This window comes from Panthera onca, chromosome C1 (assembly GCF_046562875.1).
Source record: "Panthera onca isolate mPanOnc1 chromosome C1, mPanOnc1 haplotype 2, whole genome shotgun sequence".
NCBI classification, from domain to species: Eukaryota; Metazoa; Chordata; class Mammalia; order Carnivora; family Felidae; genus Panthera; species Panthera onca.
The window spans coordinates 164024241-164049180 of NC_138346.1; the positions used below are offsets into that span (position 1 = coordinate 164024241).

Sequence of the window (24940 nt, forward strand, 5' to 3'; positions counted from 1 at the left end):
TTGCATCCAAAAGCAATGAAAAACAAAACAGAACAAAAGGTACCAATAAGTAGTACTAGTTTTACACTGTTAAAGAAAGAAATAGATCAACTAAAGGCACAACTTAAACTCTTAGAAACTCAACTGAGGTCCCCTGAAAGTTGCCAGATTTAGCACACAAAAATAAAGGACATTCTGATGGTTAATTTTGTGTTAACCTGACCATCAACCTAGCCACAGTACCCAGATATGTGGTCAAACATTATTCTGGATGTTTCTGTGAGGGTGTTTTAGATGAGATTGACATTTAAATTACTGGACATTAAGTGAAGCAGATTGTCACCCATAATATGAGAGACCCTCATCTAGTCAGCTGAAGCCTTTTATAGAAAAAGATTGATCTCTGAGAAAAAACAAATTCTGTTACCAGATGGTTTTTAGACTTGTCTTGCAACATTGGCTCCACCTTGGGTCTCTTGCCTACCAAGCTACCCTACAGATTTTGGACTAGCTAGACTCCATAAGCATGTGAGCCAATTCTTTAGTAAATCATACACACACACACACACACACACACACACACACATACATACACACAGGGAGATCTATAGACAGAGATCTATCTATATCTACAGATATAGATATCTATGCCTATACCTACAATTAGATATAGTGTTAAAAATGAAATAACAAGCCCCAAATGGAGTCATTTGCCCCCACAATAGCACACCAAGACTTAATTACAGTTTCAACCGCTCCCAGGAATGTGAGCTTTAACCAATCAATCTAAAATCTCCAGAGCAGCACTGATGAGGTAATCTGTGTGATAAAAACCCTGCCATCCTTTCCCCCCACAAAAAGATGTGACAATCCTTTCTTGTCTTTTGCTAATAACCACCTTGCCCCACACTTCTTATATAAACCTCTTTTGTACAGTTCCTCAGAACATCTCTCTACTTGCTGGATGGGATGCTGCCCAATTCATGAATCACTTAGCCAATTAGATCTTCAAATTTACTTGGTTGACTTTTTTTTAACAATAGATAGATGGATATATTATTGTTTCTGGTTTTCTGGAAAACCCTAATACAGACACTCAGTTACATTTCAGATTCAGATAAGAAATGAGTAATTGCTAGTATAAATGTGCCCTAAACACTGTCTGAGACATACACTAAAAATTATTTATTACTTATCTGAATTCAAATTTAACCAGGTGTCTTGTATTTTATCTGTCAACCTTACTCTAAAAGGAATAGAACACTATGTGCCTATGTCACTTCTATCAAAAAGATACAGTAGAAAGAAACTCTACTCAAGATCTTTCTGGAACAATATAATGTGGAGGAAAGCAAGTTTCTCCAAAGAGGAGGTATTTACCCTCATGAGGTCTTCAGAGGCACAGTTCAGCCCTAACAATGGCTGCTTTTGGTCAGGAACATGCTGAGGTTAATTCCTCACAAGAGACAGGCAAGAATGACAGCGGTTGTACAGGTCTAAGAAATTCCACAGCAATGCACATGGCAGTGGCCACTAGGCTTCCAGGATCAAAGACACTTGCTCACCAGACTGTAAAATACATGCCATTAGACAGATTCAAATTCAGTGCATTGCTGGCACTCAAAGAGGGAAAAATTAAAAGTTTGGAAATATTTCATGGGAAAGAAAGGCACTCTGATGATTATGGTGTTCATCATTATAAATTTCTAAGTTTTGGAAAAAAAACCCACTCTCTTAATAGCCTCTGAGAGAAGATTATATATACACATGACATATCATAAATGCATCAAGCCAAAATTAATCTTTGGGGGTGTTCTCCCAGCTGAATTTAAATGCACAAGTCATGGATTCTAGATAAGTAGTAGACTGGTGTGGCTAACAGCTTTACCTCCTTGCTCATATGACATCCTTTGTGTGAGGTTTATTCTATTCTCCCCAGTTAAAATTGCCCTCAAATCTCTCTCTGGTCCTAACCCCTCATAACTTTGCTTATATTTTTCTACAAAATGAATCACCTTCTAATGAATTATTACTTATTTATTTTGGTTAATGTCTGTTTTCTCCAACTAGAATATAACTCTGTTGAGAATGGGAAAGTTTGCCTTTTTTGGTTTTTAAATTTTTGCTCACTATGTATCACAAGCACCCAGAACAGGGTGAGAGGTGCAAGGCAGGTACTCAATCAATATGTGTTGAATAAATGAGTGAATTTAAGCATATTGCAGAACCCTAGATAATCACATAGGACATTATTTGGGATGACAAGTAGAACATGAAATGAAGTGTCAAGATTTGTTTTAAAGTGGTCTTAGAGTGAAATTTATACTACTTCTCTCTGCCCCCAATGATCCCAAAAGGATCCACAAAAGAGTAGCACTTGATATCTGGTTAGAGTCTGCCCTAATAAATGCCCCCCCCCGCATTGTCTAAGGGCCTAAAGTTTAAGCCCAGTAGCTTAAGAGATAAAAACCCTAGGAAACATTGTAAGTGGAGATTCTTCTTATGCACTCATCTAGTTTCTGGGTGCAGAAATTTCCCCAGCACCCTTGACCTTTATTTCTTTTCTAACCCTTGTTAGGAAGTGAAGCAATTTATGTAATTCATAAATTTTGAAGGGGAAGTAGACATGTGTAGCCCAGTTTGTTCCTCCATGTTTCTTTGAGATGAAGCTGCTTCAGGAGATAAGCTACATTGATCTGTTCCTCAATGTTATAAATTTTTTAAGAGAAATTCCCCATAGAAAAAGCCTGTGTTTTTTCCTTATTGCTGTGGCTGAGTAAGTACATATGCATACATCTGAAGTGTAGTATGAAGTAGCAGATTGTTACCAAACATCTTAGCTATGTCCCCCTATCTATCATTAAAAATGATTCTTGATCTCTGTCTGACATTTTGTCAATATTTAAATTGGTTCCAAAATTTTTCTAGAATGCAGAAGTTATTTATTGGATGTCTTTAAACTCTAGTAGGTGTCATGACTGAATCAAATTGTAAGGTTCACAATTCATTCTTTTTTTGTAAACTTTTATTGGAGTAATGACTGTATATCAAATATTGTGCTCAATGCTAGTAATAGATGAATAAGATGTGTCCGCTTGCCCTTAAGCCACTTATAATCCAATGGAGAGGAAATAGACATGCAAGCAACAGGATAAAATATTGTGCTCTAAGCACTGCATTCACAATCTGTACAAAGTGTTCCAGAGACAGATAGGAGGGAGGTACTGCCTTCTGTCAAGAAGAGAAACTTTGGTAAGGAGGAATGAATTAGCAGGGTGGTTACTACTGAAATGAGAGGAAGGATGTAGAAAAGGGTGAAATTTTATGTGAAAAAGCTTTTCACCACATAATAGAACCAACTCTTAGCAAAAATATGTAGCAAGTCAAATTTATTTGTCAAACTCCTCATCTATGTATTTTTCTTTTTTCAGAGAACTTTCCTTTTCTTCTTGGGCATCCAAATATGTCTTGATGCTTGATTCCTTCTAATTATTAAGGTCAGTGACCTAAAATTGCTTTTATGTCAAAAACTTTCATGATTTGACTGGAGTTCCCCCTTGAAGGAATTTGCATTTTAGAAGAAGTCCAGCGGAGGTTGAAACCCTAACACAAATGAATGATATGTTAAGCCAGTGATGCTACAAAACAATCTTTTCTGAAATTGCATCCTAAGTAAAATCTTGGAAGAAGCTGTTTGCAGTGACAACTAAGCATGCTGGCTTAAACCTATGAACTTTCCAGAGATCTTAAGACATATTTTTTGTAAGTTACTTGCCTGGATTTCTATTACAACCTTGGATATGATGTATCTAAAATATATCAACTCTATACTGAATTTGCATGAGCCTGATTTCAATTTTCTAATAGGTCTAAGAATGCTCAGGCTGCAGATCAAGTTTAATCTAATCTTCCTTTAATCTTATTTTTATATCATGCCAAAATAATTAGTCAATAACATATGTTAATTTCAAGTGGTGATTCAACTGAGTGCAACGTCAGTTTTTGTTATGGTGCTGCATAATCACAATCTACAATATTACTAGAAGTGTAACATTTAGTAAGTCTTCCTAGCCAATGAGCAATCACTGACCATTTATTTCTCTTGAGTTGTCTTCTATTAAAATTATATACATTATTGGCTTTGTTGTAGGACTTAAATGTTCACCTTAAAAATGGATCTAAGCAATGAGGAGTAGGGAAGACTGGCCTCCTGGAATGGAGGTATTGAACTAAAAGAGAAGAGCAGAGGTGGGTAGGAATATGCAATTTAGCAATTCTGATATTTTAGGCACATCAATGCTAATTTATAATTCTTTAGACTGTACATATACGCTATTTCTTTGTATATATGATATTTTATGTTTAAAAATCTGTAAGGATTAAGCAGAAGATGAATTTTAAAGAACTAAAATGAGGACACAGCATAGTGGAGTTATGTAGAATGGAACAGAAGAAATTAGATGGTTTTCAGAATCAAACGTAGGTTTGTATTCCAGCATTGGCACATAGATGTGTGAAAACTGTATACATTACTTAACAAGTCTGAGATTCTATAGCCTCATCTATAAAATGTGACTAATAATTATTTAAGCTTGAAAGTAAGAAGAGCTACCCCCAGAATGGGAGATACAGGAGAAGTGGGTCTCATTTCAAACCAGAAGGAAACTGAGGGTTGATGGGGGCGGTGGGGGAGAGGGGAAAATGGGTGATGGGCATTCAAGAGGGCACTTCTTGGGATGAGCACTGGGTGTTGTATGTAAGCGATGAATCATGGTAATCTACTCCTTAAGCCAAGAGCACACTGTATACACTGTATGTTAGCTAACTTGACAATAAATTATATTAAAAAAAAGAAAATTAAAGGAAAAACTGAAAATAATGGCAACACAAACTGCCCATGAGGTGTAGAGCTTGAATAGGAAAATGAGGTGCTGAATTATATATGAGGTCCCTTTAATATCAGTGCGCAGATTTCTGATCTTCCAGGTAAAATCCCTTCTTTCCTATATTCCTATTCCCAACCTTAAAAGTATTTTGGGATAGCTGAACAAATATAGACAAATACTACAAATATTACAAGCCATAGTATGCGATACAGTGTTGGATAACTATATGAGAAGCCAAATGGCAAATACATTACCTAAGATTACTTTTCATGCTAAATTAACTCTTTAAAGTGACTGGCACATTATTATAGGCTTAAGCCAATGACTGTATAGCATTTCCCTGGAATACAGTAATGGTACACAAACAGATATATAACAAAACTTAAGCTAGTGAAATGATAGGGAACATTTTCTAGGAGCTTCTTGGAGATTTTCTAGCAGAAAGAGAAGTCCAGGAAATTTTCGTTGTACCTTGACATTGTTATACACATGAGCAAGGTCTATAAATGTATAGCCTGAGAATTTCATTAGATTTCTTTATTGGATATGATCTTCATTAGATTTCCCCTCCATCCCCCAATGCCTAAGTCCCCAACCAAGTGAGCGAAATGACAGTAGCACCAGGTAACTAACATCATGGTTGAGTGACTACAACATGGTTGCTAGAAAAGAACCCAAGTATCTGGAAAGCTAGCACAGACCTGAAGTGAGGTCAGTTAGAAAAAAGGTAACCTCAGGATATTTTAAAATAAAGCATACCACTTCTGCAACTGAATGTTCTATAATTCTTTATCTTATTTACCATAGATCATCCAAAGCTTGATTGTTTTTCAATCCTTGATTCATTAACATTTATTTTATGATTTAACAAGGATGGTTTATCACCTTTTTGAAGGAGGAAACTAAGACAATAAACAAAATGTCAAAAAGAAGTAGCTTAAAAGCAATAATAATCATGGCAAAAGTGACAGATGACAACTCGATATGGAAGAAAGCACAGATGGAATTCTATTACCACAGTTCATAGTAATGGGTATCTATAAAACTCCTTGAATCATCAGAAGAAGTTTCGATCATGTTCAATAACTTCTAACATGAAGGAAGGAACATGACTAATCATCATGATTTTCACTAAACTGGTTAATACGAAAATATTTGGCATTTGGAAAGGTAACATTCAATTATTTGAAAACAATATAATTTTAAGTGTTATCTCCTGATAATATCAAATAGACTTTTTTTGTTAATGGAAAGTATAATATCATTGCCATAAGGGTAGAATTATGTTTTTAGGAATTTAAATTCTATAAGAAGTTTAAATAAAAAAAACCTTTTTCAATGTGTTTTTCTTATTATTCAGAAACTCAATAGATAGATAGGCTTTGTGGAATTTTAGTTTCCATAATACAGACTCAGTTTAATTCTGAGGAAAAATTACACCTTCATAAACATATCTCTATTTAAAAATAGTAGTGTTTTTGTTTAAATAGGCCAGAGTCATAACTATGCTACCAAGAATTTCTTAGTATTACAGTTCTTAGAATTACAGTTCTTGAAAAAGAAACTGTAAAAACAAACAAACAAACATTATAACAAAGCTTAACTAAAGGGGAAGTATATACAGCTTAAAGTTATATGCAGGTAAAATCAAAGAAAATATAAGTTTGTAAAAAAAAATTGAGGATTGTTTATCATTATGGAATGACTTTCTTCATTATGTTTGATTTTGAACTTTTTAAAATATAATTATAGTCCCTCTAGCTTTCATTTAAATAGCATGAGATATATATATGTATATATCTATGTGTATATATATATATATATATATACTTAGATATATATATATATACACATATATATATACTTTGATATATATATATATATACTTTTATATTTAATCATCTGTGTCTTTAAAGAGATGTTTTTTATAGGCAACACATGTTGTCTTTCCTTTTTATCCAATCTGACAAGCTCTACCTTTTTTTTTTTTTTAATTTGAGATTGAGAGAGAGAGAGAGAGAGGGAGAGAGAACATGAGCAGGGGAGGGGCAGAGGTAGAGAGAAAGATAATCTTAAGCAGGCCTCCAAGCTCAGCACAGAATTCAATGGTGGGCTCAATCCCATGACCCTGAGATCATGACCTAAGCCAAAATCATGACTTGGAAGCTCAACTGACTGAGCCAACCAGGTGCTCCAACAAGCTCTGCCTTTTAATTGAAACATTTACACCATTTATAATTAATGTAATTATCGATATCATAAGGCTTAATGCTGCCATTTTATTATTTTTTGTTTGTTCCTTGGTTTTTCATTCCTCTGGCTTTTTTTTTCCTTGCCTTCATATGGGTTATTTGGATATTTTTAGCTCAATTTTTATTTATAATTTATTTTTATTTATTTATGATTTTGAGTATATAATTTTGTATAATTTTCTTAGTGGTTGCTCTGGATAACATAACATAACTATGTAACTATCACAATTTACTGGATTTTCAATGTCATTACCACTTCGTGTGAAATAGAGATCCTTATTTACATTTAGGTCCCTTTACTCTCCCTACTTCATATATGTACTTATATTAATTAGTTCTTCTACATACGTTATGCACTTTATCAAGTTCTGCTATAATTTTTACTTCAACAATAAAATATGACAGAAAAGAATGTCCTTTTAAGTTTAGTTCTATTTTTACTCAATTTTGTTGTTCTTCTTTCACATCATTAGAATTTGTGTTCCTTTATAGGTAAAGGGCTAAGTCTTTGTTATTTCTCTCTGGTTCTAAGATTTTCTTCTTTATCTTTAGTTTTCGTAAGTTTAATTATGACATATCTTATTGGGGATTTTTAGGTTTTATCATTTTTAGAGTTCATCTAGCCTCTTGAATCTCTAAACTTATGTCTTTTACCAATTTGGGAAGTATAACCAATACTATTACAAATTCTTTTTTTTTTTAGATGCTCTTTCTCTTCTCTTTCTAAGACCCTATTATTTTTACAGAAATTCTAGAAGTTTTGTCCATTTTTGTTAAGTCTATTATTCTCTTCGTTGTTCAGATTGAGTAAATTTGAATAATTTGTCTTCCAGCTCACTTACCTTATTCTTTGCCATTTTCACTCTACTATTGAGTCTATTCAGCAAGATTTTTATTTTGGTCATTAAACTTTTCAGTTATATGATTTCTATTTTTAATAACTTATTTCTTTGTTGAGATTTTCTATTTTTTTTCACTTGTGTCAAGAGATTATGTAATTGTTTGTTGAAGCATTTTTGTAATGCCTGCTTCAATTCCTTGTCATATAATTTCAACATCTGATTCATCTTAGTACTGGTGTCAGATAATTGTGGTTTTCCTGGTTCTTGATATACTAGTAAAATACCATTTTTACCTTACAAATATATAATAAATCCATTGGTATAATACAGTTTTCTTTTTTTTTAATGTTTATTTATTTTTGAGAGACAGAGTGTGAGTGGAGGAGGTGCAGAGAGAGAGGAAAACAGCAGATCCAAAACTGGCTCCACACTGACAGCAGACAGCCTGATGCAGGGTTCTAACTCGCGAACCATTAGATCATGGCCTGAGCTGGAGTTGGATGCTCAATTGACTGAGCCACCCAGGCACCCCAGAGTAATACAATTTTCAATCCTATCTTGGACATTTCTGGTTGTTATGGTTGGAGACTCTTGAACCTGTAAGAATCTTCTACTTTTACCAGGCACTTATCCTATTTAGATTTAGCATATAGATTCTGGACTACTTTTGTGGGTTTTAATTACAATGACAGTTTTCTAATCCCTTGTAATGCTAATGCTATTCTGGTCTGCTTTATTCTTCTGGCACTGTGGGCTATTGCTCACACACTACTGGTGACATCCGCCACAATGAAAGTGCCTTTCTGGGAACCCTAACGTTGCAGAGTACCTTTCTGGGAAGGCACAGAAACCACAGGGTCTGGGTCTACTTATGCCACTGGGTGGAAGGCAGGAAAACACAGGCTTTCACAGCCACTCTCCCCTGCTACCTGCTACTGAAGGTGGATTAAAGTGCCTGTCAGCTGGGATTTTAGAATGTTGGTTAGGGCTCTCTACAAGATATCTACTGGGCTTCTCTCCTATTCCTTTGGATTGGAAGAACAGGCTTTTCTTGCTTATTACTATGTGTTTGTTGTTGTTGTTGTTGTTATTCATGTCTTTTGACAGTGCCAGTTTGCAGTTATCTATGGTGTCCAGTCCAGGGATATATGGAAGATAAAACAAAACAAAACAAAACTCAAAAAACACACAATGTTGTCTTTCCTCAATTACTGAAGTCCCAGCCAGTTTTTCTTCTTCTTTTAAGCTTTCAGAGTCCCTTCACTGAATAATTTTCAGGGAAAATCAGGGAAAACTGAGTTCTTGGCATCTGTTTTAAAATGAAAAATTTGTCCTTCCATTCTTGCTCCCTCCCTTCCTTTTCTCCTTCCTCTTTTCCTTTGTTTCTCTCTTTCTTTCTCCCTTTCTTTGTCTTTGTTTCTAATTCTTTCTCTCCTCTTCCCCTCTCTTTCAAGGGGACTCTTATGGTACACTTTTATTTTAAAAGTTAAGTAATTAATTTCTTCACTTTTCTGAAATATTTGTTAAATATCTCCTAAGTTCGAGACACTACATTATGTGTGGCTGATATAATGGTAAATAAGACAGATATCTTGCTCTTCAAAGAGTTGATAGTGTGATTTAAAAAAGCTTATCAAGGGGCACCTGGGTGGCTCAGTTGGTTAAGCATCTGACTTTGGCTCAGGTAGTGATCTCCTGGTCTGTGAGTTCAAGCCCCATGTTGGGCTCTGTACTGACAGCTCAGAGCCTGGAGCCTGCTTTGGATTCTGTGTCTCGCTCTTTCTCTGTCCCTCTCCTACTCACACTCTGCCTCTCTCTCTCTCAAAAATAAATAAACATTAAAAAAATTTAAACAAAAATGTTTGTCTAGATGTTTCTGGAGGCAGATCTCATTTAAGTGACTGTATAGCATACTGTAAGAGATTTTAATATGTAGTCACATGTGTTTATTACCTGGAGAAGTATACTCAACTAAGTCTGATGACTTTTTCCTTTGAATCACTCTGATTTCTTTCTTAAAACAATTTGTAATTCTTAGGTTGTTTTCTCATTTTTTATTTCTTTATATATTTGTCATTATTTCCCTTCATCTTTTTGGGGGGCATATTTCCCTTGTATTCATGGGTTTTCTCTATTTGTTCTTCAAATATCTGATATTTTGGGGTGCCTGGATGGCTCAATTGGTTGAGTGTCTGACTCTTGATTTCAACTCAGGTCATGATACCAGGGTCATGGAATTGAGGCCCAATGTCAGGCTCTACGATTAGCGTGGAGCCTGCTTGAGATTCTCTCTCTGCCCCTTTCCCCCCCTGCTAGCTCTCTCTCTCTCTTACTCTCTCTCTCTCAAAAATAAATAAATAAATAACAAATAAAAATTTTAAAATCATCTAACATTTTACAATGTCAAATTTTCTTTTATGGACTCCCATGAAGATTATATCGAGTTTCTTGTAATACCTTTCCTCATCAGAGTTCATTTTTATTTCTGCTTTTTACTTGTCGAAAAAAAAATTCTGCCTTTTCCTTATTTTTTACTTTGCAATGGGGCACCTGGGTGGCTCAGTTGGTTAAGTGTACTACTTCAGCTCAGGTCATGATCTTGAGGTTTGTGGGTTTGAGCCCTGCTTTGGGCTTTGTGCTGACAGCTCAAAGCCTGGAGCCTGTTTCAGATTTTGTGTCTCCTTCTCTCTCTGCCCCTCCCCCACTTGTGCCCTGTCTCTCTCTGTCTCTCAAAAATAAATAAATGTTCAAAAAATCTCTTTATACCTTGCAGGTATTTAATAGAATATTTATATTCTTGTGATTATTAAAAAATTCATACTACTTTATTTTTTTTCATTTCTACATTCAATATTTTTCAAAGGTATACTCTTCCTTTCCAAGGTAATTTTTGTTGTTGTTCTCTGATTCTATACCATTTAAAAATATATATATTCTGTCCCCCATCACTGAATATGTTCAGGAATTAAAAGAACACCCAAGTGGTTGAAATACAGAGAGTAAAGGGATAGTGTGAGATGAAGTTGAAGGGGTGGGTACAAGTTAGACTCTGGGAGGTCCTATAAACTATAGTAAGGCTTTTGTCTTTCTTGAATGAGCAATGGAAATCCATAGGATCATTTCAAAATGAAAGATTTTCAGAAGTGTATATAGGAGAACCACTTTTTGGAGTATCTGGTAGAATCTTAAAATCTTTGCAAAGGAAATGATTTGTGAGCAGATTCAAAACGTATTCAGAAGGCAAAATTAAGAAGCCTTGAAATTATGGTGGCTATAGGAGGAAAGTGAGAAAAAGGTATGAAAAAAATCACTTCTAGCTTTATGTCTTTTGAAACTGGACAGTTCAGAAGATACAACATGCAGACAAAAAAAAAAAACAGTGGAAGAAGCTCAGGTTTTGAGGGAAAGAGCACTGATTTTGAGACTTTGAGATACTTTTTTAAATTATGTTTATTTTTGAGAGAGAGAAACCGAGTATGAACCAGGTAGGGGCAGAGAGAGAGAGAGAGATGAAACACAGAATCCAAAGCAGATTCCAGGCTCCAAGCTGTCAGCATAGAGCCTGACATGGGGTTCAAACTCATGAACTGTGAGATAATGACCCAAGCAGAAGTCAGACACCCAACCAACTGAGCCATCCACTTTGAGGTACTTTTAAGAAAACCAGGGAATGTGTCAAGTAGATATTCCGATATATGGAGAGAGGCCTGGGTTGGAGGTACCAATCTGTGAGGAATCTGATTATAGTAATAATTGATGCTGTGAATGTAATTAGGTTGTTCATGGAAAGAGTATTTTTGGAAGAAGAATTCAAACAGTCTTCAGAAATTTTAATATGTAATGGATGGAAATAGCAAGTTGAGCATGCAAAAAAGTAATCAGAGAGATGGACAAAAATCAGAAAAGTATTGTATTATGGTAGTCAAAAAAATTTATTTCAAAAGAGAATCAATAGCATTGATTTGTGCTAAGAAGTTAAATAAAAAGGACATTATAAATTTTTTTCACTGAATTTAGCAAGTGGTAGGCAGAATTCTAAAGTGGCCCCATGGTCATCATAACCCCAAGTTCAGAACACCAAGTTCAAGCCCTATATAATTCCCTCCCCTTGGATACGGGTAGGATCTGTGATTTGTTTATAGCCAATATGTGGGGGATAAGCTTAGGAATGCCCTGGGCTTACACTAATGGGTTAACAAGGCATAAAGAAATACAAAGCCATAAAATGCTTACACTCAAGTTTGGGTAAACCAGATTGGCACCTCATGAATAGGGAGATGCAAAGGTACCAGGAATAGGGAGGTGCAAAGGCACCCCAAAATAGAGAGGAGGTCCAGGGCCTCCAGAAGAGAAAGGGAGGGGCAAAGGCCCAAAATAGGAACGGGCACAAAGGTGCCCAATACATAGGTATATGAAATAAACAAGATTAGATATTCATGGTGGAAGCACCCCTAATTTAGTACTATAGCATAAAGGCTGCTTTCACAGGAGAATAGGGCCAAGTTCGGTAAATTGGTGAATTGGACTATGGACCGCTCCACTGCAGGCAAAGCAGCCCAGAACGGAGATGGTTAACAAAAGAAAAGGTGTCTTGTCAACCCTGAGGTTATTTCCTCTACCTGTCTCATCCCCTAGACTAGCTAAGATAAACAGAGGTACTGCTTCATGCCCCCTGTAAACAACCTTCCTTCCAACTGCCCAGATCCCAGATTTTGTTTTGTATTAACCCAGACCCCTAATCCCAAGTATCTTCAAAACCCTTTTTTGCTCACGTCCACAAGTTAATGTTCACAGATTCATTGTCTCTTTGTTCACGTCCATCGCCATGTTTGTAAGCTTTCTGATCTTAATAAAAATGGGCAAGGACTCTTGTTTGGGGCTCTTGTCTTTTACCAGACATTAGCCATCTCTTGCTTTAATCCTGCATCTACTCTTTTGCTGGCCAAAAGAGAACTTTAGACTTAGAGTCTATGACACCAACAGAATATGGAAAAGGTGACGGTGTAGTTAAGGTCCCAAATCAGTTCACTGTGAATTAAACAAAAGTGAGATTATCTTGGGTGAGCTTGGCTTAATCGGCTGGAAGCCCTTAAAAGATGGATAGGGCCTTCCCTGAGGACAGAGTCTCCTTGTTGTCTCAATGAAGTGAGCAGCCATACTGAGAACATATATGTAGCAAGGAACTGTAGGAGGTATCTAACACCTAAAGATGGCTTCCCGCTAGATGCCAGCAAAAAGCAGGGCTTTGGCCATACAACCACAAGGAAACAAATTCTTCCAACAATCTGAGTAAGCTCAGAAATGGCTGTTTCCTCAACTGAGCTCCTGGTAAGATCCTGAAGCAGAGAACCTGGCTAAGCCCACCCTGGACTCCCAACCCACAGACACTGCAAGATAATAAATGATGTTTTAGCCACAAAGTTTGTGTAATCTGTTGCATGGCAATTAAAAACAAATAACAGCAACACAAAGCATTTTTTGGTGGTCTGAATGAAAGCTATTTTAGTTGAGTGACTGGGTAGGACCCAGATTGCATGGGTTTGGACGACTGAGTGGGGAATAAGTAAATGGGGTGAGTATAGATGACTCTTTACAGAGGCTTACCTAGGAATAAAACAGAATGTAGTGCTGTAGCTGAATGGGGCTGTGGTTTGGCAGACAAATTTATATCTTTGTTTTTTTTAATAGGATGTAAGTTGAGCATATTTCAAAGCCTGTCTTTTACAGGGAGCAATTTATTTTTACTGAAAGTTTGCTTGACTATGCTAGATGTAAAATATCAAGATATAATTCACATGAAATAATTGGTTAAGAGCTATGTCTGGTGACCTAATGTTGGTCTTCACTTGGAAATACTGCAGAAAAGTATAAAATATTATAAAAGAGAGCAGTATGAATTATGCTACTTAGCAAAACCTTCTGTATGCAATATCTCCAAATAAAAGAGGCTTCTCCTTGCATTTAAGGAGTCAATTTCTACTGTTCCTTCCAATTCAAAGGGGAAGCCACATTTAGCTTTCTATGATGGCTTTCTTAGGTGGCAGCTTTCCATGGGAATTGACCCAGCAAGTCTTGGTCAAGATCCCATATGGAATTTGTAGAATAATAAAGAATGATGCTGCTGTGTGAGAAAATTACTACCTAACATGAATTACTATTTAACATGCTGCAAGAATTTCAGATTTATGTCATTTGTTCACAAACTGTTGCTTGCTGTGCATTATTGTTTCTAAAGATAGTGGTGGTAATTTCTATTAATTTCCATTTCTGTGATCAGAAACATGCTTTATTATCTTCACACAGATGCTAAGTTTGAAATAAGAATAATAATAACAAGTGAAGCAAAAGAGAGAAGAAAGAAAAGAAAACTATGTCCCAGGTTCTATACCAAGTACTTAATACAGGCATACCTCAATTTATTGCATGGCACTTGATTGTTTCACAGATAATTGTGTTTTTACAAACTAAAGGTTTGTGGCAACCCAGTGTCGAGCAAGTCTATCTGTATCATTTTTCAAACTGCATTTGTTCACTTCACATCTCTGTCACATTTCAGTTTTCTCACAATATGTCAAACTTTTTCACTACTATTATATTTGTTATGGTGATATGTGATCTTTGATGTTGCTATTACAATTGTTTTGGGGAGCCACAAACTATGCTCATGTAAGATGGCAAGTTTAATCAATAAATGTATGTGTTCTGTTTCACCACCTGCCATCTTTCTCCCTCTCCTAAAGCCTCTGTATCTTCTGAGACACAACAATATTGAAATAGGTCAATTAATAACCCTCTTAAGTGTTCAAGTGAAAGGAATAATCACATGTCTCTAATTTTAAATCAAAAGCTAGAGATGATTAAGCTCAGTGAGGACAGTAAGCCAAAAGCCAAGACACTTGTGCTAGTTAGCCAGGTTGTAAATGTAAAGGAAAAGTTCTTGAAGGAAATTAAATATGCTATTTCGGTGAACACATGAATGATAAGAAAGCAAAATACCCTTATTGCTAATCTGGATAAAGTTTGCATGGTCTGGATAGATCAAACTAGCCCCAATAGTCCGCTAAACCAAAGCCTAATCCCGAGCAGGGTCCTAACTCTCTTCAAATCTATGAAGGCTGAGAGAGGTGAGGAAGCTGCAGAAGAAAAGTCTGAAGCTAGTAGAGATTAGTTCATGAAATTTAAGGAAAGAAACCAACTCTAATAACACAAAAATGAAAGGTGAAGTAATAAGTGCAGATGTAGAAGCTGCAGCAAGTTATCCAGAAAAATCTAGCTACGATAATGAATGAAGATGGCTACACTAAACAACAGATTTTTAATGTGGATAAAACAGCCTTCTATTGTTTGGAGATGTCATCTAGGACTTTCCTAGTTAGAAAGGAACAATCAGTGCCTGGACAGGCTGACTCTCCTCTTAGGGGACTAGAGCCGCTGGTGACTTTATGTTGAAATCAGTGCTCAATGACCATTCCAAAACTCCTAGGGCCTTTAAGAATTATGCTAAATCATTGGTGCCTGGGTGGCTCAGTGGGTTAAGTGTCCAACTTTGGCTCAGGTCATGATCTCAAACCATGATCTCAAACCATGATCTGGTTTGTGAGTTCCAGCCCTGCATAGGGCTCTGTGCTTATGGGCTCTGTGCTGACAATTTGGAGCCTGGAGCCTGCTTCAGAATCTGTGTCTCCCTCTCTCTCTACCCCTCCCCCACTCATGCCCTGTCTCTCATTCTCAAAGATAAAATAAATGAACACTAATTTTTTTTAAAAAAAATTTAAAAAAAAAGAATTATGCTAAAGCTACTCTGCCTATGCTCTATAAATGGAACAAAGCCTGGATGACAGCACATCTGTTTGTAGCACGGTTTACCAGATATTTTCAGTCCACTGTTGAGACCCACTGATTAGAAAAAAAAGATTCCTTTCAAAATATTACTGCTTACTGACAATATATCTGGTCACTGAAGAGCTCTCATGAACATGTACAACAAGATTCATGTTGTCTTCCTGCCTATTAACCTAACCTCCATGCTGCAGTCCATGGACCAAGGAATCATTTAGACTTTCAAATTTTATTATTTAGGAAATACATTTTGTAAGATTATAGCTGCCATATACGGTGATTTCTCTGATGACTCTGGGCAAAGTCAGTTGAAAACTCTGGAAAGAATTCACCATTCTACATTTGTGATTAAGGACATTTGTAATTCATGGGAAGAGGTCAAAATGTCAATATTAACAGAAGTTTGGAAGAAGTTGATTCCAACCTCCTGGATGACTTTGAGGGACTCAAGACTTCAGTGAAGGAAGTGGTTGCAGATGTGGGGGAACTAGCAAGAGAACTAGAATTAGAAGTGGAGCTTGAAGATGTGACTGAATTGCTGCAATCTCATGATCAAACCTTAACAGATAAGTTGTTTCTTATGGATGAGCAAAGAGAGTGGTTTTGTGAGGTGGAAACTACTCCTGGTGAAGATGCTGTGAAGATTGTTAAAATGACAACAAACGATTGAGAATATTGCATAAAGTTAGTTGATAAAGCAGTGGCAGGGTTTGAGAGATTTGACTCCAATTTTGAAAGAAGTTCTACCATAGGTGAAATGGTATCAAACAGCATTACATATTGCAGAGAAATCGTTCGTGAAAAGTAAATCAGTATAGCAAAATGTTTTGTTGTCTCATTTTAAGGAATCACCACAGCAATCCCAACCTTCAGCAACCACTGCCCTCATCAGGCAGCAGGCATCAACACTGAGGCAAGGTTCACCACCAGCAAGAAGATTACAACTCACTGAAAGCTCAGATACAGTTTGCGCTTTTTAGCAATAAAGTATTTTTTTTATTTAGATTGTACATCACTTTGTTAACCATAATGTTATTGCAGACTTGACAGACCACAGTATAGTATAAACATAACTTTTAATATGCACTGGGAAACCAAAAAAATTCATTTGACTCATTTTATGGTGATATTCACTTTATGATATTCCCATTGTCTGGAACTGAACCCACAATATCTCCAAGGTATGCCTGTATAAATACCTTCCTTTAATTCTCAAAACAACACTATAAGGTAGACTCTATCACTATCCTCATTTTTCAGATTAGTAAATGGCATCTTAGATTAAAAAAATAATACCCAGATTCCTGCAGCTGGTCATACTAAGTGTCACATTAGAGAATAAACTCTTCTGTGAGACTCTGAAGTTAATGTATTAATTAATTAATATGATATACTGCTTCCATTCTGAAAAAGAGGATTTCTTAGGGAATTAACACTGTTTCATAACAAAGCAAGAAGAATTGTTCATTATACTAACAAGGGATAACTAAGACCTCTCTAGAAAAGAATAACATTTTATAAGTTTCTTATTCCTCATTATGTCTTCCCATGTTCAATAACTTAGTCAACCCAACTGAGTTCCTGAGATGATATTTGAAAAATGCCCTGACTGCCACAATCCAATTGATGAGGACTTGCTTGTGAATACAAGCATCAGTTATGTTATATACCTTCCATAAGACAAGAATAAAACTTAACTCTAAAATATGCCTACCTTCATTAGTCTTTTGTATCCATGATGATTTAGTATCGTCTGCAAGCAGTCATTTGACTTAGCCTAGTGGTTTTCAAATTTAAGTTGGCATCAGAATGCTCTGCAGGGTTTCTTCTAAACACACAGATTACTGCACCCAACTCTCAGAGGTTTTGATTCAGTAGTTGTGGATCACAGCTCTTAAAATTTGCACTTCTAACAACTTCCCAGATGCTGCTACTGTGTTTGCTCTGGAGAGCATACTTTGAGAACCAATGGCCCAGATCTGGCTTTAGAAACCCTTTCCTGTAAAGAATCAGGTAAAGCCAAAATACTTTTGGCTTTGTGAGCCATCTAATCTCTGTCATAATTACTCAACTTTTCCTGTGTAGTGTGAAAGCAGCCATACACAATACCTAAAGAAACAGAGATGGCTATGTTTCAAAAATTTTTTTTTTTTTACAGAAACAAGTGTCAGGCTGGATTTGGCCAATGGACTCAATGGTCAACCTCTGGCCTAGACTAACTCAGAGTTTTGAAAAAACACTTTATATATGTTAAATAGCAATTCTGAGAGAATCATTGGTAGATTCATTCACAAAACTTTCTCATAAGTTTTAAAATAAAACTTATAGAGAACTAAGCTATTTGTGTTAAACCAGCATAGAGGAGAAACCCCAGAGCTTCCCTATGAACCCAATAAAAGAGCAGTACTTTTATGTAAGAGTCTGCTTCTTATAGTTTTAATTTTATCATGCCCAGAATTCAATTTTCATTTTCAAATTTTAGTTTTAATTGGATATTGTTATAGAGTTAAAAGCCATAAATCTATGAAATAAAAGAAAACTAACACTAAAAAAACTAACAGTATCCTGAATGACATAGATGATAACCCAATCAGATTGTCTATTAACTTTATAATAAAACAAAATAGAATGAAAACACTCTACCTGCCATGAGTGTGCCCAGTTTTAATTATTCGGTCTTTACTCAGAACTGCATACTTGAAACTAATTTAAAATGCCAATATTATCTAAAAAGTCAATTAAACTACATATGCCAGTGAACCAACCACATTAGCTCTATCCTTATAAAATGTAAGTTTCTGTAAAAGGAAAAAAAAATCGCATACATTTTGGTCATAATAGAATGTGTTTTAGTTCCCTGAAAGTAATTATATGCAAATAGCAAGAGGAAAGTTAGTATTATTGGTCATCTTATAAACTTAAAATGCAAATATTATGTCAAACGTCTCCAACAATGCTACAGGCTAGAAATATTAAAATAAAGTCTCCATAGACAATTCCATATTCTAATATTTACTAATCTGCAGATGGAGTAAAATGATTTTATGGTAAGATATATGACTTCCATCTTTCAAAATATTTTCGTAAATTTGATTGTTTCCTTTTGATCAATGTTTTTGATCAAATGTTTCCTTTTGAGCAATGGTTTTGTTTACCATTAGATATTTATTCTTTAGTCTAATGCAATGGTTTTCAAGGGGTTCCCAGTTTTAAAAAATGTTGAAAGAGTGTTGTGGTCAAATGAAACCGGAAACTATTGATTTGAAACACATTTCAAAAGTTTCTTTTACATCAGGACTCCTCAGAAACATTAATATTCATAGTATGAATATCTAAGAAAGACGTGGTAGACTATGCAGCCTTTTCCAATCTCATTTGAACATGGAATCCAATTATCAGTACAATATCTTGATGTACAAGAGAAACAGTCAACAGAACAATATTCCTAGTGTCTAAATCAAGGCATCATATAGTCATACGGTTTTAAAAATAAATTCAATTTGATTCAATAAATATTTATTAAGTACTTCTATTATTTGACTAATCACTTAAAAGTTAATCCTTTATTGTAAATACTACTCACCAAACTCTATCTAGAACATAACCCTATTAAACATACTTACACTCTTCTTCAGGCCTCTTCCTGAGTGCTGCACGAACTTCTTTACAAGGACTTCTCTGATATTGTGGGGGATTCCTTCCCCTTATTAGGTTCTCCATCCTATAAAAGAGAATCAAAACTAAATTTAATACCAAAATCTTTATAAATTTTGACTCTCCAAATGGTCTAAATCAAGAGTCAATAATTCAAGTATCTACTAAGGCTTGGTAGACAACATTATTAAGTGTCTGTCAAGGAATGAGACAGTAGGGAGTGGCAGGGACTGTGGCAAGTGGAGAGTGCTTGGCTTTTCTAAGGAGTTCTAAATTTTAAAAAAAATTAAAAAACACCATGTAGACAAAATTCATATACCCACTCTCCAATTACAGGTTGCTATGAACTGAATGCCCCCCATCCCCAAATTTGTGCATTGAAATCCCCTATGTAACTTCTCAGCTACTAGCAATATATGATGCTGACAACTGGAGAATAACAATAAATGAATTAAATGCAAGCTGGATTAGCATATTTTATAGCACATACTTTGTGTTCAGTATTTTTTGGTTTCAGTAAACATAGTTTTGTGCCACCAGTACCTAGTCTACTCATTTTGATAACACTAAAAAACTACTGAGAGTTCAGAATTTGAAAATTCAGAACAAAACCATCTACTATCACTTTGAAAATATAAACATAGCTTCTTAACATCTACAAGATTATTCTAATGGGATATCACTGGTTTTGATAACAGCTGGCCAAAAGCATATATACCATTGAAAACAGCATGGCTATTATGGGCGATAGTGGTGTAGGGTCTCCTAGGGTTAGTGGTGCAGAAGATTATGTTTCTGGTGTCTAGGGGGCAAAATTAGGAGAGGACAATCCCATAAAAGCATTATTTAAAATTATGTAAAATGTGAGATAAATAATCTTTTGTAGTGGGGTAGTAACATAACACTAATTCTATGGGAAATGGTCATTAGTTCTTAAAAACACTTTTCAATATACTTCCTGAAGTTAATCCATTTGTTTGTAGGGGCTTCTGTGTGTGTGTATATGTGTGTCCATGTATGTTCAAATGTACATGCCTGTGTATATAAAGTACAAGAAAATGTTTCTTAGTATGTGATGGTAAGTTGGGCCTTAGTTTCACTTGAAGTTCATTTCAACTGAGAAAAAGAATTACTTCTCTTGAGGCTATAGCAATACAGTGACAGGGAACAAAGCAAAAACCTGAAGGGTTTAAGACATAATTTATTCTAGCACTGTTTATGAGAGGAAAATTAGCTTTCAGGCCTGTCCCTACAGTTTAATCATAAGGATTAGCTGTATAAACTAAATTATATAAAATTTTCTAGTTTCTGACTCTTGAATTAATTCAATGCACAATTTTTATTACATGTTTCAGCAAATATACAAATTACAATTAGATCTAATAATAACTTTAAGTGAACTAATATTATTCACTAGTATTTACAAGCTCAAGACAGTAAAATATAATAAACATAACCTGTACATACAAATGTCTGCATAAAATTGTGATGTGATTTTAGAAACCAATTTTACTCAACTTATTCTGATCAGAATCTATGTAAACCACTCTCTTGGATGGGTTATTATTTTTCCTTTTGTATCTCTGACTACTGAATATGTGAAATTGATTCCATATAATTATGGTGGGTTTTTTTAATTTTTTAATTTTTTTTATTTTTATAGAACAAGTCAGGAAGCACTACTAGGGCTCCAGGAGAGTTTTACTCATATGGTTGCTATTGGACCCAAGAATCTCCAGGTCAATCTCCCCAGGAATCATGGTGACCAAAGCTTGTATTCTGAGAACATTCACAAGCAGATCTGCAGATTATGCAATATTAGCAATGGCTTAAATGTGTGAGCCTAGGTTCTGGGAATCAGACTGCCTAAGTTCAAACTTCCATTTTGTCTATGAAAGGATGATTTTAGAGAAGGATAACCTATTTTGCGCCTTATTTTTTCATCTGTAAATGAGGAACACAAGCCATTTCATAGGACTGTTGTGAGGATTAAATACATGTAAAATAGTTTACATTGTGTCCATCACACTTTGAGGGCTCAACAAATATAGCCATTATTTATCCTAACTATCCCAAGTAAAAATTAAATCATATACTAAAATTTTAAATCTCTAGTATGTTAAGAAAAGTATGAAAACTGGCCTTTATTTAACAAAGAAAAAGAGCAGATGGCAATGTTGAGGAAAAAAGAAATTCTGGCTAAATAAATGTTTTGATTATTAGCAAAACACAAAACATCCATGCATATGAATTGCCAATTTTCAGAAATAAAGAACTTAATAAAATATACTTCATTTTATTTAGTAAGATTTAAGATTTACTATATGATAACCTTTCAAGGATACTAAGATGGATAAAAGTGAGTTGCTATTCCCATAAATTAACTAAAGTGCTACATAATGTATTCTTAGAGAATATATAAGATATTTCAGAATTGTACAGTGCCCTTTGACCTTAGCAACAAGTGAATTTATCTTATAATGTATTACCATTTATCATTTATTCCATTTTGTCTTTACAACAACCTCCTGAAAGGTTATTTTATAATGAGGAAACTAAGGCTTAGAAATGTTCAGTAACCTGTTCATGGCCACACGTTAAGTAAAGGTTCAACTGAGATTTAATCAAGATTCTCTGACTTTTTATCTTTTTCTACTTGTTTCCTAATCCATTATTTCCACGAGTCTATGATTATTCATTATAATTCCACTAGGAAACTGATACTTGAGATTCTACTGTGTAATGAATAATTAGTGGCAACGTTCTTCTTAAACACAGCAATATTTACATTAATCTATGCCTGTATATAAATAGTATACATATTAGATATTTATATAAATATAACACTACACAAGTATATGTATACATATATATTTGTATATAAGTTTATTTGCTAATTACATGTTCATTTTTGATCATTTAGCTATTTTCACTGAAATGTTCCTTTCTATCAGTGACTATTTATTTAATGACTTAATTTTTTTAATGCTTATTACTGATTTTTGAGAGAGACAGACAGACAGACAGAGTGTGAGCAGGAGAGGGGCAGAGAGAGAGAGGGAGACACAGATCTGAAGCAGGCTCCAGGCTCTGAGCTGTCAGCACAGAGCCCGACGAGGGGCTCAAACTCATCACATTTTAAGTTTTTGATAACCACCAAAAAGATAACTGGAGCCAAGAAATTCATTATAAATGATATATACAACACACTAATAGATGAAAAAAATTGTAAAAAGCATTGAAAGTTCATTTTTTCTCTGGAATGCCAAATGTTATGCCCAGTAGAGAACACAATTTGAATTAAGTTAAAATTTTACAGAGCAATATTCATGTCCAAACTATTACATAACTGTGAGACTTCCATCTTCCTGAGATTACACTCTTGGTTACATGAACTCTTCCACTGGTGTCATCTATGATCTACAGTTTGCATTAAATGGTCAGACAAAAAGACCAAAAATGAAGCTTTGGAGCACAGCCAGGACACAGCAAAGGAGCTTTTCTTGCTACTTTCAAACTTGGCAAGCCGCCAGTGGGAGTGTGTTAACAGTGCCAGCAAGGAGAGATTAAGTGTGATGACCACAGGCAAGACAGATGCTCTAACAACTCATTGAAGAGCTCTGAAAAGTGCAGCCTACATGTCAACTGCTGGGAAGAAATTGAGACAGCCACATTAATATTAAAGAGTGTGAAAAAGCAATCAGAGATTATGAGCAAAGGTGTCTACAGCTCTCTTGGTGTGTACCCCAAATTTAGGTCACAAAATCACCTGAGGAGCTTTAAACAAGTACACATTCCCCCATTCCCACTACTAAAGATTTTCATTCAGTAGGCAGGGATCAGGTCCAAGTAGATGTATTTTTTAACATGAATCAAATACTTCTAAAGTAGCCTTACACTGATCCCAAAACTGGCTTTTGGGAAACCCTATAAATAAAAAATATACACTTGGGAGATACAGGGGAGGGAAGTTCAGTGAAGTCATTCCAGGATATAGCCATTTGCTGATACAAAGGTGAAAAGACTGCAGTTAGGACAGGTACTATCAAAAATGAAAAGATTAGCCCAAGAGATATTGTCAAAGGCTTGCCAAGATCTCTGGTAGTCCACCAGATGAACCAGGAGGCTGCCCACTGATAAGGCTGATAATCTCAACAGTGAAATGATATCCTCCAATAAGGTTTGGCAGACTCAGCTGGAACACAGAACAAGTTTGGATTAATTTAGAATTGTGGGTTGGATTGGGAGTATGACTAGTTGAAAAAGGAAGTGAAACTTGGGTATAAATATGGTTGAAATGAATTTGTACTGGATGGAGGAAGATAAGGGAGAACGACTGAGTCACTGGAAGACAAAGGTGTTTGGTTAAGAGAAGAGAACCGTTAGATGTAAGTATTTCCAAAATGTCCATTATGTGTCAGGTGCTATGTTAGGTTCTTTATATATGCATTATCTATGTCATCCTTATTTTATTCATGGTTAACCTGAATTTCAGACATGTTAAGTAACTTGCTTAGCATCATACAGTAAGTGCAACATTCAGGATTTAAATCTAGATATGTCTGACTCAAGAGCCCAGGCTATTAGCTACTATGTGAACTGTGCAATAGAAATTTCTGTGATGATGGAAATGTTCAATATCTGTGCTGAGACAGTAGCTGCTAGCCATATTCAATTATTGAGCACTGAGTATGTGGCTAGTGTGACTGAGGAACTGAATTTGTGATTTGTGAAATTTTATTGAATTTAATTTATTTAAATTTCAATTTCAATAGCCACATGTGACTATTGTAGTAGATAGCACAACAGGCCTAGAAGTCCCCGTTTAGCACATGACTGGTAAAAATACAATTCTCCACTGAAGAATTCTGAATTAGTCAATAAGAGGGAAGTAAAATCTTTTTTTTTAATGTTTATTTATTTTTGAGAGAGAGTGGGGGAGGGGCAGAGAGAGAGGGAGACGCAGAATCCAAAGCAGGCTCCAGGCTCTGAGCTGTTAGCACAGAGCCCAATGTGGGGCTTGAACTCACGAACTGTGAGATCATGACCTGAGCTGAAGTCGGATCCTTAACCAACTGAGCCACCCGGGTGCCCCTGATAGGGAAGTAAATTCTTGGACAAGTATTCCACATGAAGGTCTTTAGAGACAAATGAACAACTGAACTCTTCTTCAACCTAGAATTGGTTCACAGTGACCTCTTAGGAGCCTCTTGGCAGAAACACACTTTTTCAGGGCACCTGGGTGGCTCAGTTGGTTGAGCGTCTGACTGTTGATTTTGGCTTAGATCATGATCTCACGGTTCATGAGATTGAGCCCTGAGTGGAACTCCACACTGACAGCACAGCCTGCTTGGGATTCTCTCTCTCTCTCCCCTCTTTCTCTCTGCCCCTCCCCCATTCATACGAGCTCTCTCTCTCTCTCTCAAAATAAATAAATAAACATTAAACAAAATGCTTTTTCATGCAACTATGGTTTTCAACTATGAAC

General features: G+C 35.5%; 1 protein-coding gene across 7 annotated transcripts in view; it reads right to left on the reverse strand.

Moving 5' to 3' along the window:
* Positions 1 to 24940, reverse strand: part of LRRC7 (leucine rich repeat containing 7) — a 561274-nt gene that overhangs the window by 438411 nt on the left and 97923 nt on the right. For all 7 annotated transcript variants that reach the window (XM_078451792.2, XM_078451793.2, XM_078451796.2 and 4 more), the window contains exon 2: positions 19422 to 19519. In XM_078451792.2, coding sequence (XP_078307918.1) covers positions 19422 to 19519 — 98 coding nt within the window. The remainder of the gene's footprint in view (positions 1 to 19421; positions 19520 to 24940) is intronic.